A 16,747-nucleotide genomic window follows, 5' to 3' on the forward strand; every position below is an offset into this window, starting at 1 on the left:
CTAGCTCTGTAGCCCGTGCAATGCACGGACATGCTCTATATTGGGCGAATCGATATTATTTTAGTTTTTCTTGTTGATAATATTTCATGTTGTCCCCCCTCCTAATGATGATGGATTTATTTTTGTATATGAGTAGATTTTTATTTTGATGACATTGGTGCAATAGTGTTTATCTACAATTAACGTAGAGACTTGTAGTGACATTTCTTGTTTTTTACTGTTAAGGACGATCCATGGAAATTTTTTAGAAATTTTAGTAATATTACATAATATAGTTGTTTGTTTACATAAGATTTTATTTTATAATTGTTATTTGAATTTTAGTATTCTTCAATTTTAATTTCCGACCTCAGTAACTCTTTCCCCTCTCTCAAAAAATATTAATAAATCCACATCTCACGGCATACTAAGCGCTTTCGGGTTGTATTTTAATATGTAAACTTTACCAAGATTATTTATTTTAGTTAATATTATCCGTTCATGCCATAATGACGGAGTAAAATACCAATATAAACCAACATTATCATATATTTTATGAATTATGAAGACCATAAGTTAAAGGTTTTTTTTACATAAATTCACACATACATATACATATATATATGTGTGTGTATATATTATATATACATATATATATATATGTGTGTGTATTTATATATATATATGTATGTATATATATATATATATATATATATATGAAAGCCCATAATTTATTTATTTTTGTGTAAATACAAAAATATAATACTTAAAGTATGACATGGTTAGATATAAATATATATTCAGTTAGAGGTATCAATGGTTCTGATCCACATAATCATATTTAATATATAAGTTTATCTAGTTCATTTGTTTGTAATATTTAATTCGCAAATGTTTATAATAGATCTAAATATTAGTGTTAATGTGATAAATATGGTATATGTCAGTCAACTGTGTTATTAAAGGTCACTGGTAGGCTGTGATAATATCATTAAAATTAATGACGAACAATAATATTTTGTACAAATAAAATTTATTATAATTTAAATGTACTACCACTTTTTATAAATAACATGATTTTGTACTCAAGTTTCTCATGTATTAATATTATTTATTTTGTTATAATATTATTATTATTATTATTATTATTATTATTATTATAATTATTATTAATATAATATAAATAATAATTATTATTATTATTAGAATTTTTAATATATATGTTTTATAAACCTGCTATTAAAATGAAATATTTTTTCTTTTTAATGAAATTTAAAATTATTACTATTAATATTAATATTTAATTTTACTTTATATTTAAAATTCACTTATTTATATTATTAATTTGATAATTAATAATGTATGTATTCTCGTTTTTAGAATTTAACTTACGTTAAAAATAAGGACAATTTTTGTAGACAAAAAAATTTGAATCATTAACTAAAAGGGAAATTTAAGGGAAATTTCATTTGAAATGAGGGTTTTTAATTTTCGGAGCAAATAAAAAGGATAAGACAATACTACGCCATGCCAAATAGAAAAATAAACTGAGGGTAATATAATATTTTTTATTGTCTTGCTCTGATAATTAAGAACCTGCTCTGAAAATATAACATCTCTAACTAAATTATTATATATATACATATATACATACATACGTACATATGTATGTATACATGCGTGCATGTATTTCTATAATAATTAGTTATAAATGAATATGTATATATTAAGTATGCAATTATTAATCTATATTAGTAAGTCATAACTTAGGTATTATATGATCCATGCATATATCTCTATAATAATTAGTTATAAATATATATATATATATATATTAAGTATGCAACAACTAATCGATATTAATAAGTTAATGATGTGATAACTTATGTATTATATGAATTCTTATGCAATGGTTATCATTTAAATTTTTATACTAATTTTTAATAGAGTATGTAAATTTTATGAAGAAATTATTTTTAATGACTTACATATTAATGATGTTTTAATTGAGGTAATAAAAATTACATGAATGAATCTGTATTAATTATATAATAATGAATGAGTATTAATGATTAAAACAAATAATGTTTGGATATTAATTAATGTATTTATGATTAAATAATGAATGAGTATTAATGGTTAAAATAAATATTGTATGGATATTAACTATTATATTCATGATTAAATTTGCTCATTAATTACCGTATCTATGATTAAATAATGAATGAACATTAATGGTTAAAACAAATATTATATGAACATTAATTATTGTATTTATGATTAAATTTGCTCAGCGAACCCTTGTTGCTGTATTAGATATATAATAGATAGATTTGTTTCAGATGTAATATTTTAAATTGTCATGTTCTTGTAATATTTTATTTTTTAATTATGTAATGTATTTTAATAATAAGTAATATTTTTATTTTTAATCTTATTAATATTTAATTTTTAAATTTTAAATTTTAAACACGTTTAATCGGAGTGGGTCACTTGATTTACCGAGCCCATGAAGAAGGAGATGGCAGTGGACTTGGGTCACTTGATTTACCAAGCCCATGTTTTGCTTCAAAAATAAGGAAATGGCACTTGCTCGGCCTATATAATACGGCTTAGGGTTAGGGATTAGCACCCGTTTATTGTAATCAATTTCATGTAATCATGGTTTTGGAGGTGAAATCGAGTTGCAGCCGATTGATTTCTTTTTCTACACGAAGCTGTCTCATCATATTCAATCTCTCAATCGCCCCTTTTTATTAATTATAAGGTGTCAATTTCAAGACTCAATTCACTTGTACAATCTTTTATGAGTATAATTTATGTTTTTTTTTTAGTTTAATTCTTCATTTTTATTCGAATTTCTGAATTACTTGTAGAAACAATGAAGAAAGTGCTCCACGAATCTCGTCCCCGTCCCCGTACAGTTTCAACTCAAGTTTGAAAATGTTTTTATGTTTCCTGCAAGCAATTGTTGGGCTCACTGCTCACCATTTCATGGAGTGCAGAGATTCTTAAGGTCCTCTTCTTGTACAATCTTTTATGAGTATAATTTTTTTTTATATTTAATTCTTCATTTTTATTTGAATTTCTGAATTACTTGCAGAAACAATGATTGTGTGTAAAGTGTATGAAGAAGAAATCTAGAATGGATACGTTCACGTTCATTTTTGGTTGATCTAGCTTTGTGTGTAAAGTGTAAGTAAGACACTGGCTACGACTTTGTTTCTGTAAAACGAATCTGCATGTTTATTATTAGTTATCTTTTTGGCTAGTGCAAACATAAACTAGAAGCAATAAAGAGGATTAAGCAGCAGACATGTTGACCATCATTTTATATCTTGCATATTTTCATGTTCAGTAATCATTCATGTGCATTACTTTTACATGAGAAGGTCTAGTAATAAGTTCCTTTAGATTAATATTATTGATCTTGTTATAAACTTATTCTTATAATTTTCTTAACAAGTGCCCTGGTTTTCAGCAATTGTTTGAGGAAGCTGTTGCAGGCCATCTAAATCCATAGCATCTGACCGTGATTTGCTCAGATGAAGCCTCAAAATATTATTACTGTGGATTCTTCTTTAATGTCCATCCAATTATTTAGAGCAGCTGCACCTGCAACCTACTAGATGCGGTAATGCCCAGAATAGTACATGGGTGCAGAAAGCAAAAGGTGCAGATAATTACTTTAGTCTCTTCATCTTTTTCAAAGACCCTATTTATATCTTTTTGCATATATAGGATAATAGGATGCCTCCGCTGGACCTTTGTTGCACTGTGGAGCAATCAGCTTTTGTTTCTTTGAAGTTCCAGCAGTCTCCAGTGCTTCTTTCGGCCTGAGCTGCTGCATAAGAATCTCGCTAAATAAGGGGTTCTGAAATGCTTTGGCCATGCTAATGAACATCTGCTGTTGCTTCTGTTCAGTCCTTCTCAGCCTCTCTTTAACAGATAACAGATAATTATCTGCATTCTCCTGTTCCTTTTGGATATTCATAATTTCAGTCCTCAACCTGTCGGTATCACTCTGTAATTGTTCGAGTTCTGCCTCCTGTATAAGGCGCTCTCCATCACTTGAATGCTGTGAACTCTTTTCATCCCTTAAGACATGCTGCTCAGGTTGCTGTAAATTGGTATAAGTAACACCGCCTCTCTTGTAGATGCTTCTCAAAAAAATTGAGTTTTGAATATGGTTCTCCCTGATCATGAGCCAACTCAGTCCGCATTTGTAGCATTTTCCGACCTTTCTTTTAATCAATTCGTCAAACAATCTCAACAAAATATATACAGCAACAAATATAATCCACCAGAATTGAAATACTACCCAACATATTACTGATGTCATCAGTGCAACCATATTGCCCTGGTTTTCTGCAATTGCTTGAGGAAGCTGTTGTAGGCCATCTAAATCCATAGCATCTGACCGTGATTGGCTCAGATGAAGCCTCAAAATATTATTACTGTGGATTCTTCTTTAATGTCCATCCAATTATTTTAGAGCAGCTGCAACCTACTAGATGCGGTAATGCCCAGAATAGTACATGGGTGCAGAAAGCAAAAGGTGCAGATAATTACTTTAGTCTCTTCATCTTTTTCAAAGACCCTATTTATTATCTTTTTGCATATATAGTAGATAAATACTTGGTATTCCTTCCGTTCCTCTGCGGTAATTGTTCATATTCCCAATTGAATACTTCTTAGGCGATTGTTCAGATTCCTGATTGGCATATGATCTTTAGATATATAGTCTTACCTTTTCACAACTGTTGAAGGAATTAACTTTAGTGAATAAATGAGGTCACAAATATAATGCCTTGCTAGCTTGTAATCAGGGTCTTAATTTTAACCATCCAGTCTTCTGTTGTAGACAACAACGAAATATTAAATGTGTACAGGCTCTTTTTAACAATGTTCACTAAATTAATGTGCTTCTCTGATTGGTTTGTGTACCTTTTTCGTAACTTCCTGTACCAGATCTAGACGCTACTCTATTCCCTGATGATGGCCGTACAGTATTTTTAGAATAAACTTTCTTGTCGAATATGGACTGATAGTATTTGTTTAATGTTAAAATAAACTAACAGCGCCATAATTTAAATAGGAATTTCCTTCTTCTTGTTATACTTGGTATTTGAATAAACACCTTTTAATTCATAGAGTAATTGACAATGTTGGAATTTGAATTTGTAAAACGTAGATGTAAAACGTATAAATTTACAGCAGACAAAAGTTTTCCATGGTGTGATTTGTTAAAATGATGATTTGAGTCCATAAAGTGCTTCTATTAATTTCAGCTTAATTGTAATTTGGAGTCGATGTCTATTATTAAGGTCTTAAGCTTACTAGAGATACTGAACGGAAGAATTTGTATGCTGATTTTGATGTGCATACAGTTGAGGAAACTTTTCCCACTAAAACTTCTCGAGTTGCATCTTGGATGAAGTAATTCTATTATATGCCAATCAAGTATTCCTTTGGCTAAATATTTATGCGAGTTTTTTTTAAATGCTATAATTTGTCATTTTATGCTATAAAATTACTAAATCTATGACGACACTATTAAATTTGGTGTTATGCTTTGACATGTAGTTTTCTGTTTTTCTGATGTTTTTGTGTGTGCTTGATTTCTTAGAACAGTAAAACAAGTTAAGGAATAGATATTTTAAGCTTGAAATGCAAGAGAATCTGATAGGATTCAGTTAGAGAGAGAGAGAGAGGCGCTGGTGGAATAATAACTTCTATTTTCTGAATAATAGTTCAAACATGAACGTAATTAAAATATTGATGATCTTTTTATACTAAACCTCTACTTACAGTAATAGATTACAACACCCTTGCTATACTACTCTAGCTTTTCTGTCCTTAACCCCTCCTTCAAAACTATTCTTTAAAACAGGAATCCAAGGCCTTCTGTTGCGCACAGTATATTCTTGAACTTTTCTGTAAAGATTTGTATAATTGTACTTCATCAATTTGTTATCCATTTATGCTGCAACCACTTTCTCACTTTCTGCTCAGCCAAAAACTTAAGGGCCCAGTGGTCCGGCTTAATGAAAGAAGTGATTATCCATGAGATATGCTGTCCCAATTGCCTATGTATATGCATATGAAATGAACAGAAGTATATTGAACGTAATAAAAGGGTGCAAGGTCATCTTTCATTTTGCTATGCTTATAGTATTACTTGTATTGTCATATTGGTTGTAGTTGCACGGCCGCTTCAAACATCATCTGGGAAGATAAAGTAAAAATTCATTTGATGAAGTATTGGATCATGTATGCAGCACCTAATTATAGCATGTGCTTGATTATAATGATTTTTTCTTTTTAACTACAGAGTGGTACAAGTACAAGCATATTTTTTTGTGGGGAATGCTTCAACGTCGTAATGGAAGGAAATATAGTTGAAGACGTGAATATTGATGAAACGTGAATATGGTTGATGCGTGATTCCAAACCACCAAACCAGTCATCTTATAATTCTGCTAGAATTCTTAGAGATTGACCTAAAGGTTATTTCTCTAGTTAACATTATAGATTGTAATGTTTTCTTTTTCAAACTTAGATAATAATGTTTATTTGTTTCAGTTTAATTATTATATCGTAAAATAATTTTTTAACATGTGTGTCAGACAATCCCAAAACCCATCCTTCGCCAATTATATCAAAAAGGGTCGCCATATTACGAGTCTATCTAAAATTTTAAAGTGTGATACGAAATTACGCACTAACCAAATTTTTTCTAAATATTAACTAACATGCAATATCGATAAAAAGTAGATATTCTTATCTGTCACTCATTGCATTGAGCTTGACCTGGTTAATATTCTTATTTATCTTCTGCAATTTGTTAGTGCAAGAAGCTTGACCTAGTTTTCAGAGGGAGAACTAGAGGGCACTGGAGGGAGTCTCGGTATCTGTCAACTGTTTAAGTTGGCAGAAATTTTAGTGTTAAATTTTGAAAAAAAATATAAAATAATGTAATTTGGTTTCTTCAAATATTAGTCGGTCCCCCGTAAATTTTATTTCTGGTTCCGTCCTGTTAGTTTTTAACTCCTATATAATAAGAATGACATGTAAATTACACGTGGGTGCTCCTGTATGTAATATTTTATAGTCGATATAATTAATTTAGATATTTAAGTAGATAATTAGAAATAAACCCATATTTCGGGCGCCAAAGTTCGAACTCCACAAAATCAACGTTGTATTAAAACTATATAAATTTAGAAAAATCTCATAACTATTAAATCATGAACTGTTACTCATATTTAAAATCCTTTAAACATTTTTGTCAAAAAAAATATGACTTGAAATTTCAAAACATACTTGAAAAATATATGTGATATAGTCATATGGAACAAATATTGAAGTAGACAATGAGTGGGCTTGGCCGCGGGAGTGGGGCACTGAATCCAATTTAGACTTTAGGCATCAATATTGGGCTTAAATGACTGTTGTCTTCAAAAATCTCAAAATAACACCAAATTGTAATATGTTGTTAGACCAGAGATTTTGAATGCAAAAACTGAATTTTATTATAAAATCCAAGCTCTTACCTTAGTATATCTGAAAATTAAAGTGAATAACTGTAATGAATTTTTCGAGTTTTGTAAAACAAATCTCGATTTTATTAAAGAAAAAGTGAATAAAAGTAGGGGATGAAGATAAATATGGAGATAGAGATAGGTAGAAAGGGTGAAAAAGAAGGTAGGGCGGATAGGGTTAGGTGAAATTAGGGCGGCCGACTCTCATGCGAGAGAGAGAAGTTATTTTAATTAATGGTTACTATTAACTTCAACAATAATTGTCCAACATAGATCTTTGTCATGGATATTATTAGTTACCAACAACATTTTTTGATTTGCATGCAATATTTCGGAAAGATGTAGTTGATGAAAACATATTTTATTTGGTGTTTGCTGAAACAACATAGACCATAGAAATGTTGTAATTTCAGAGAGAGAAGAGTTTATGGATTTAGAAATGTGAATTGGTATTTCTGTAATTGATTTTAAAACTTTTTAGTTATGACATGCAGCAAATTAACAGAAAAAATGCTCACCGGCCAGCATGAGTATTTGTACAGGCTGATCATGTAAACCGCAATCTTTTTGTTATATCTACACTTAAACCTGTATTAAGTAATATCGGATAAAGTTATAACCTTATTTAGGTATAAATTTTGTCAATCGTAATTTGGGGCACGGTCGTAAAGTAATATTCTCGCTAAGAGTATCAGATAAAAAAAATTAGAAAGTTATCAAGGGCCCAACTAAAATATAAAGTAATAATTTCAGAATTATATGTATATTTACGTACTCGGCCTGACCCGATTAAAAACCCGGTTAAAATTTGATTATTCTAATATATTTTTTTATATATTTACATTTATTATGAATATAAATAATACTTTATGTTGTAAGAGATATGCCTGGACTTTAACAAGACGAAGACATTTTGTCAACCCTAAGTAAGTTATATTGTTATCTTAATTTGTATTTTGTACTTGTAACATTTTGTACTTCTAACAGGTTATAAGGTTATAAGGTTATCAGAATCGAGTATAAGGTGTCAATTTCGAATTTCTATTCACTTATACAATCTTTTCTGAGTATAATTTATGTTTTTTTATTTAATTTAATTCTTCATTTTTATTTGAATTTCTGAAATTACTTGCAGAAACAATGAAGAAAGTGCTCACCCCGTCCATGTGTAGTTTCCAGGTAATTCTTCATTTTATTGCGATTTAATTAATTGAATGCGATCATCATATATACATGTACGTTGTTTGTTTTATTGACTGCGATCTTACTGTGTTGTTTTGTTGCGCTTGAGTATGTTCATTCGACATGGATTTATTGCTCTATTTATCGTTGTTAGTTGTACTCGAAGAATTTAGTGTTTGATTTGATATTGTTCTATTGGTATAACTGCTATTGTTTATTTATACGTATAGTGTGATTTTGTAATTAATAGAATGTTATGGTGGGAGCAATTTATGAACATTTTTACTTTATTTAGTTCAATTGAATATTTATGAGTCGAATCTAGACTTGATTAATTAATGAGTCAAGTAGAATATTTAGACTAGAGCTTGAGAAACCTTATTCGAAAAGAGAATATAATTTGGGGACCTCTCTTGAGGTGTCTAGTTAACCATTATATAAGCCATAGGGATCGAGTCCGCTTAGTTTTATTAGGATATATTACCTTTTTTTTGTAGACTATTCTGGTGGAAACTCATATATTTTTAAGGAGCGAGCGACCCTTATTAATGGTAAATTTCTTCATGATCATATTTTCATTTGTATGATTATTTGCGATGAGGATTAATGATCGATTGAGCCTAATATGGAAGATGCAAAGTGATACTTAGTGCTTTGTCAAGTGGGTAGTGCTTTGTCAAGTGGGTGCAGAAAAAATAATTTTGTTTTACTTTCTATCAAGAAGAAATTTCACAAAAAATAAGTATGACTGTAAATTTGTTAGATTAAAACCATGTCTTTAAAGGGCCACGCCAGGTCTGTTTCTAATGTTTGTTTTCATATATTCTGATTGGTTAGGCTTATACTCGCTATCTGGAAGCGGAACTGCACGTGTTACTAGAAGAGAATGCACTCCTGCAACATGCTTTGGTAAGCAGGACACTGGCTACAACTTTGTTTCTGTAAAACCAATCTGCATGTTTATTATTAGTTCTCTTTTTGACTAGTGCATACATATACAAGAAGCAACAAAGAGGATAAAGCAGCAGGCATGTTGACCACATACTAATCATTTCATATAACAATGCAATGCACACAGACACTGTAATTTTGCAGACAATGGAATTTTCACGAATCAAGTTCATAAATAATTTCTTTCATATTTTTATTTCTTATAATCCCCAACAGAAAGTGAGGCAACTTGAAATTCCTAAATAAAATTACAATTTGCAGATTAGTACATAGTGATGATTTGCATATGAAAAACATTATTGCTTTTGAAGATTCAGTTATTAGAACAACGGGTAATGTGAATTTTACATTGGATATGCTATGGAAACCTATGTAACCTGATGCAAATTGCTCAAAAGTTCTATGATAATAGTAGCTCTAATTATCGTTGTTAGTTGTGTATAGAGATTTTCCTATAATCCCCATACCTTATACACATGCGTACACTCAAATATAGACACTTTTGGTGAATTATGCCAACCAGTGAACCTTTGACAATTAAAATTAGATATTATTAATCGGTTTTTTTATGTTATCATCATGCTAACTTCTGGATGGAAATTATGCTTCAGGTTGCATTTTGAGATGCCAAGCATTATGGAGGAATGTATTTTGATTGTGTCGAAAGCAGCTGTGGGCACTTACATGTTCTGCTTGGGTAAGTTCAAAGCACTAATTCCCGAGTCCATCGTGTAACTTCTTCATAGCTACATACAATTCCACATACACACACATTATCTGGACATTAGGCCAAGTAAAAAAACAGATCAGTGCCTAATAAGGAAAGTGGTTTAGTTACCTGATGATAGCAGTTGCAAGTCTGCAAGCCTTCATTAAAAAAATAATTAAGGTTATTTAGGACGGATTTATTACACATTATAATCTAATCTGTGACTCTTCCTGATTAGATATAATATCTGAATTTGTTGTAGACATCCTTACATATAGCCAGATTCTCTTCATATATATGCTTTGCTTACTGCTATGCATATTTCAGGTTTATTCATGGCAATTAATAAAAAGATAGATGAAAATTGGTCGATTGGAGTCCCTATTACCGGCATCCTTTGGAGGTTTATCATGGGACCAATTTGTTGGGGCCTTGCCTGTCTTTATTTAGGATTAGATGGTGAAGTGTTAAAGGCAACAATAATCCAGGTACTGACTATTTCGTAATGATACGTAGAAACTATAAACTCAGTGTTAACGAATTGATTTTGTTCAATGGCGATCTAACTACATATATTGTGAATGTTATTTCAGGCGACACTTCCTCCAGCATATTTATCTTTCTATTATGCTCAAGAATATAGAATAGATATCGATTGCATTAGCCATGGGTAATTACTGTTTTTGCCACTGAAATGATACGTATAAACTATAAACTCAGTGTTAACAAATTGATTTTGTTCAATGGCGATCTAACTACATATATTGTAAATGTTATTTCAGGTGACACTTCCTCCAGCATACTTATCTTTCTAGAATATAGACTAGATATCGATTGCATTAGCCATGGGTAATTACTGTTTTTGCCACTGAAACTCTTTCCTGTATTTAGAGATCTACAAACTTATACTACTTAAAACCCAAGTAATACATTAATATATATATATATATAAAAATATATAAATACAGTCATATAAATATATATATTAATATAAATTTGTGTTTGATCTGATATTGTTCTATTGGTTTAACTGCTATTTTTTATTTATACACACAGCGTGATTTTGTAATTAATTGAATGTTATGGTGGGAGCAATTTATGTTTTATGGGCTCGAACATTTTTACTTTATTTAGTTCAATTGAATATTAATGAGTCGAATCTGTAGTTGAATAAATTAATGAGTCAAGTAGAATATTTAGCCTAGAGCTTGAGAAACCTTATTCGAAAAGAGAATAGAATTAGGGGAACTCTGAGGTGTCTAGTTAACCATTATATAAGCCATAAGTATCAAGTCCGCTTAGTTTTATTAAGATATATTACCATTTTTGTATATGATTATGGCCGAAACTCATATATTCTTCAGGGGCGATCCACCTCTATAAATGATAAATTTTCTCATGTATCATATTTTCAATTGTACTGGATCATCTGGGATGATGATTAATAATCGATTGAGCCTAATATGGAAGATGCACAGTGGTGATACTTAGTGCTTTGTTAAGTGGTTGCAGAAAAAAAATATTTTGTTATAATTTCTATTTAAGAAGAAATATTCACAAAAAATAAGTACGAATCATGGTCTTTAAAAGGGCCACACCAAGTCTGTTTCTAAAGTTTGTTTTCATATATTCTGATTGGCTAGGCTTATACTCATGACTTGGAAGCGAAACTGAACGTGTTACAAGAATAGAATGCACGTCTGCAACAAGCTTTGGTAAGTAGGACACTGGCTACAACTTTGTTTTTGTAAAACCAATCTGTATGTTTAGTATTAGTTCTCTTTTTGACTAGTGCATACATAAACAAGAAGCAACAAAGAGGATAAAGCAGCAGGCATGTTGACCACGTACTAATGATTTCATATATCAATGCAATACGCACATACTCTGTAATTTTGCAGACAATGGAATTTTCCCGAATCAAGTTCATAAATAATTTCTTTCATTTTTTTTTCTTATAATCCCCATCAGAAAGTGAGGCAACTTGAAATTCCTAAATATAATTACAACTTGCAGATTAGTACATAGTGATGATATGCATATGAAAAATATTATTGCTTTTGAAGATTCAGTTATTAGAACAACGGGTTATGTGAATTTTTACATTGGATAAGCTATGGAAACCTATGTAACCTGATGCAAATTGCTCAAAAGTTCTATGATAATAGTAAGAGAATCAACACATGGAAGTAAGTAATTTGAAGATTATATCTAAATGTTCATAACTACATAAAGAATGGAAATTATTAATACTATAGAGGGCTATATATCATTAATGTTATACAGGCTGAAAGTCAAGATGGATTATCATTATTAAACAAACCTTACCAGTAACTTTCTTATCTTCAACAGGTAGAATCGCAGGATACACTTGCCCTTTAATGCTAAACCTATGACTAAATGGAAGAAAGATAAATTGAAGCCGTAATTTGTTAGACCAGTTAGAGATGTATACCTAACTGAAAGTCCTAAAATGAAAGCCCTAAAATGGAAACTTAAATCTAATCAACTGCAAAATAAAACAGTATAAATAAATTGAGAGTAGAAAATCAAATTCAAAAAAAGGAGTTTTTAATTAACAGTTTATAATTTCAGTTTACAATTTGATTTTTGTTGAGAGCGAGTATAGTGTTTGAACTTTGTACTCCATCATTAGTACTGCATTACTTGATATATGGTCTTGAAACTGCATTATTTATACTGCATTATTTGTACTGCATTATTTGAGATGAGTATTATTTGTAGCTCGCCAAAAAATATTCGAAGTTTGCCGTAAAAAGCATCCCTCCTGTAATAATTGCAGATCTACCGGTGCTTTAAATATGAATATGAATATGCGTGTAGTGTATAAAGAAGAAATCTACAGTGGATACCGTCCACATTCATTTTTGGTTATAAGTAATACTTGGAAATAAATGTCAATAAGGAAAATATTACAGGAAATAGAACATTGAAACATGATAGGAGCATATATAACCTAATAAAAATTTTAGCTCAGTTTCTGGCCCCCAAACTCTACCTATTATATTCAATGAATTTAAATTAAAAAAATGTCGTGTCCCCGTATTTGTGCCAACTGCCAAATGGTGTCGCCAGGTTCTAAATCTTTCAAAGTGCCAAATCTGATACTTGGATATGTTTGAATCTCCGTACCCGAGTCCAATTATTTAAAGCAGCTGCACCTACTGGATCCGGTAATTCCCAGAATAATATATAAGTGCAGAAAGCAAATATAAAGATAATTACTCTAGTCCCTTTAATATCTCTCTAAAGCCCCTATTAATCTTTTTGCATATATAGTAGAGAACTTAGTTCTTTCCTCTTCGGTAATTGTTCATGTTCCCAATTGAATACTTTCCGCTTCAGTAATTGTTCAATTCCTTATTGGCCCGTATGATTTGTAATGATTTGTAGATATATAGTCTTATTTAGTTATTTGTCCACGACTGTTGATGAAATTTACCTTGGTGGATGAATGAGGTCTCAAATATAATGTCTTGATAACTTCTAATCAGGGTCTTCATTTTGACCTTCTAGTCTTCTGTTGTAGAGAACAAGGAATTATTAGATGTGTACAGGCTCCTTTATTTCTTCCCCTTCTATAAATCTTAGTACCTTATTCTTACCAACCTCAGAGCTCCACTTCTGCTTATATTAGATGTTTTTGGATTCGACTCATAAGCTGTAATCCGATTTCTGACACAATACACCAGCATCGCAAAAGATTTATATTTCTCATTACACAAATACATGAATCACTATTTTCTTTCGGTAAAACGCAGAACATACATAAAAATCTTTTAAGAGAATAATACCCAATATTCGATGTTCCGATCAAGAGTTTAGGCAAACTAATTTGACTCATCTAACTTTGGATGACAAATTATATTGAAACTTTTCCACAATTATGTTTCTCAAAACATACACCACTTCTCCCTGTTGTGTGGTACAACAATTAAAGTGTACAACATGTAGACTTTCTTGCACTACTACTGCCTCTTGTGCCCTCTGGCATTGAAGTGTATAATGGTTATGTGCAGACTTTCTTGCTGGTAATTGCAATCTATGTAGTTAATTAGGTTGTAGTCTTAAGTTGTTTTTTTGGCTTGCTGTTTAAGTGCTTCTATTGACAACTTGCTCTTTGAAATATCTCTCTGTAAGTGATCCATGATAGAATTTTCTTGAGAATATAATTTCTGGGTTGTGGTGCATTACAGAATGACCAAAAAATGTACTTTAAAACTATAAACAAAAGGGCGGAGAATAGTTTTAAGTTTAAAATGTGCCTTATGTATTTGTTAATGTATTTGTTGAGTGAGTGATTGAGTAATCAAGTTATGCTGCTTAATATACAATACCGGGCGTAATCTTAATTATATTCCTAAATGTTTTCTGAAGGTTCCCAGGCCTTATAATGCAAGCGAGGAGGAATCTCTGTTTGTTTTCCCAAGGTATATACCAATTATCGTTATATTCACGTTGCAGTCTTTTTATTTGAAATCATAGTACCGATAACTTGATGCAGGTTTTAAAATTTTCTCTAGTTTTGCTCCTCCGCTTCAGTTGAAGCAAATGGTCATGCAAGAAACGAAGGATGGAGAGTTGATCATAATCCTCCTCCCAAGAAACAGAAGGATTACCGCGAAAGACTTCAGAGGAAGATTTAAAGCAGTGGCCCTACAGGTTAACTTTTGATGTATTTTCCTATTAATTTACATGACAAGTATATCCTAGTTACGCACGGTTTATTTAAAAGTACTTTTTTGCAGATATATTGTTTTTTTCCCTTTACCAACACGGCCTTAATCGGTATTTAAAAATAAATAAATTATATGACAGCAAAAGATAGTGATTGTGTTGCAAGTTTCCAAATGCTATATGCTGATTGGATCCATGGACGCCTCCACATGTTTGATAACTTTGAGATGATACGAACCTATGGTTATAGAAACATTTCGTACTTGGTGAAGTTGTATTATCTCTTTTGTAGTTTGCCTGTGTATATGTTTTCACATCTAAGATCATATTTGTAGGTATAGAAATGGCAGGACAGTAAAAATTGTAGGCAAATGGTTTCTTGGGTACATGAATGTTGGTGATTATTATCAATCCACATATATTAATATGAATTTGTTGACAGCTTTCTTTCTTTGTCTTCCATAGTTATGAGTTTCGACTTAGGGTTTCTCTTTCATCTTGTGGGAATCTCAACATGATATCGCACATCCGGAACATTGACAGCAGCCTTTAGTTTCTCATTTGGCTACCATACATATTTGTCTGTTTCGGATATCTGGTATGCACTGACATTTTTGAACCTAAATACTCTGTCACTGGTTGTAATGTGTTGTGACATGAAATAAAACAAAGATCATAGAAACAGGACTGGGCTAAGTTGGCAGTGACATTTAAGTACCTATTAAAACCTCTGCTATTTGTAAATGGTTGACGTTTTCGTGCTATGTATGTATTTCATTTAGTAATCTTTTGCATATCACCAAAATGGTGCTACTGAGTACAATGCTACATTTTCAACTCCCTCTCACTGTTAGTTTCTAAGGGAATATATTACTTACTTAAAAGTAGAAGAGGCTTATGCTAAACGCTGCTTTAATATTCTTTGAAAGCATTTCATTTGTTTTAAGTAGGTGAAATAAAGTTAAGTGCGTTTACCTTTTATCAACACAATATGAGAGAAAAATGATCATACTGACACGTGTAAATTACTGCCACATTTTAGTACATGCACAATACATTTAAGTTATAGTTGAAACACATGTGTGCGTTATGTTTTACATAAGTGACACTTGAAGGCTTTTCAGATGTGCCATTTAGACACTTCTCCTTCTCAATGTTATTTTGATCATTTGCCACATAATAATAAAGGAGAAGGAATGTAGACTTTGCGATCTTGTTGCTTAATTAGATTTCTTGATATATGAAGGCTTGCCGAAGTGAAATTTACAGTATTTAGCTCGTCCTCTTTTGTTTCTGCTAAATTCATATGGTTTTACAGTGAAGTGAGGATAGAAGGTTTGGAAACATTGGATTATCTAGACAACCTGTCTGATCGAAAATGCTTCACTGAACAAGGAGATGCAATTACTTTTGAATCTGAGGTATAGTCTTATGTGTGGTTCCCTAGTACTTAGTTTTTTACTTCAATAGTGCACAATAAATGAGCATAGCTGTCATCATCTCCCGTTTAGCGACACTCTTCTTCGAATTAAGGGATGTAAAAACTTAATTATGAACTAAGATTAGTGGAGGAGAATATGTGCAGTAAACCTCCTCATAAAACGTATATCAATTTTAGATATATAGAAGGGAGGAATATGAAATTTCCGGACTCTATTCACTTATACAATCTTGATTATCTATG

The 16,747-nt window shown here is 31.0% G+C and overlaps 1 protein-coding gene and 1 long non-coding RNA gene across 2 annotated transcripts; both read left to right on the plus strand.

The window, feature by feature from the left end:
- The first annotated feature begins 9,540 nt into the window (after positions 1 to 9,540).
- LOC141704814 (auxin efflux carrier component 5-like) lies at positions 9,541 to 11,158 on the plus strand. The gene is made up of 4 exons (XM_074507981.1): positions 9,541 to 9,614; positions 10,268 to 10,353; positions 10,693 to 10,853; positions 10,959 to 11,158. Exons 1-4 carry the CDS (start codon positions 9,592 to 9,594, stop codon positions 11,037 to 11,039), a joined length of 351 nt encoding a protein of 116 aa, XP_074364082.1. The 5' UTR covers positions 9,541 to 9,591; the 3' UTR covers positions 11,040 to 11,158.
- Positions 11,159 to 14,762: 3,604 nt separating this feature from the next.
- Positions 14,763 to 16,705, plus strand: LOC141704813 (uncharacterized). Its single transcript, XR_012568087.1, has 4 exons — positions 14,763 to 14,816; positions 14,891 to 15,048; positions 15,529 to 15,661; positions 16,382 to 16,705. It is a non-coding gene; the product is annotated as an uncharacterized LOC141704813 (long non-coding RNA).
- The last annotated feature ends 42 nt before the right edge of the window (positions 16,706 to 16,747 follow it).

The sequence above is a fragment of the Apium graveolens genome, unplaced genomic scaffold (genome assembly GCF_009905375.1).
Source record: "Apium graveolens cultivar Ventura unplaced genomic scaffold, ASM990537v1 ctg8256, whole genome shotgun sequence".
NCBI lineage: Eukaryota > Viridiplantae > Streptophyta > Magnoliopsida > Apiales > Apiaceae > Apium > Apium graveolens.

What these genes read in the sequence shown, in the direction of transcription:
- LOC141704814 (XM_074507981.1), top strand. Translation starts at nt 9,592, where the DNA reads ATGCACTCCTGCAACATGCTTTG. An exon ending in CACTCCTGCAACATGCTTTG is followed by an intron (nt 9,615 to 10,267) that starts GTAAGCAGGACA and finishes ATTATGCTTCAG; the next exon opens with GTTGCATTTTGAGATGCCAA. An exon ending in TAAAGGCAACAATAATCCAG is followed by an intron (nt 10,854 to 10,958) that starts GTACTGACTATT and finishes ATGTTATTTCAG; the next exon opens with GCGACACTTCCTCCAGCATA.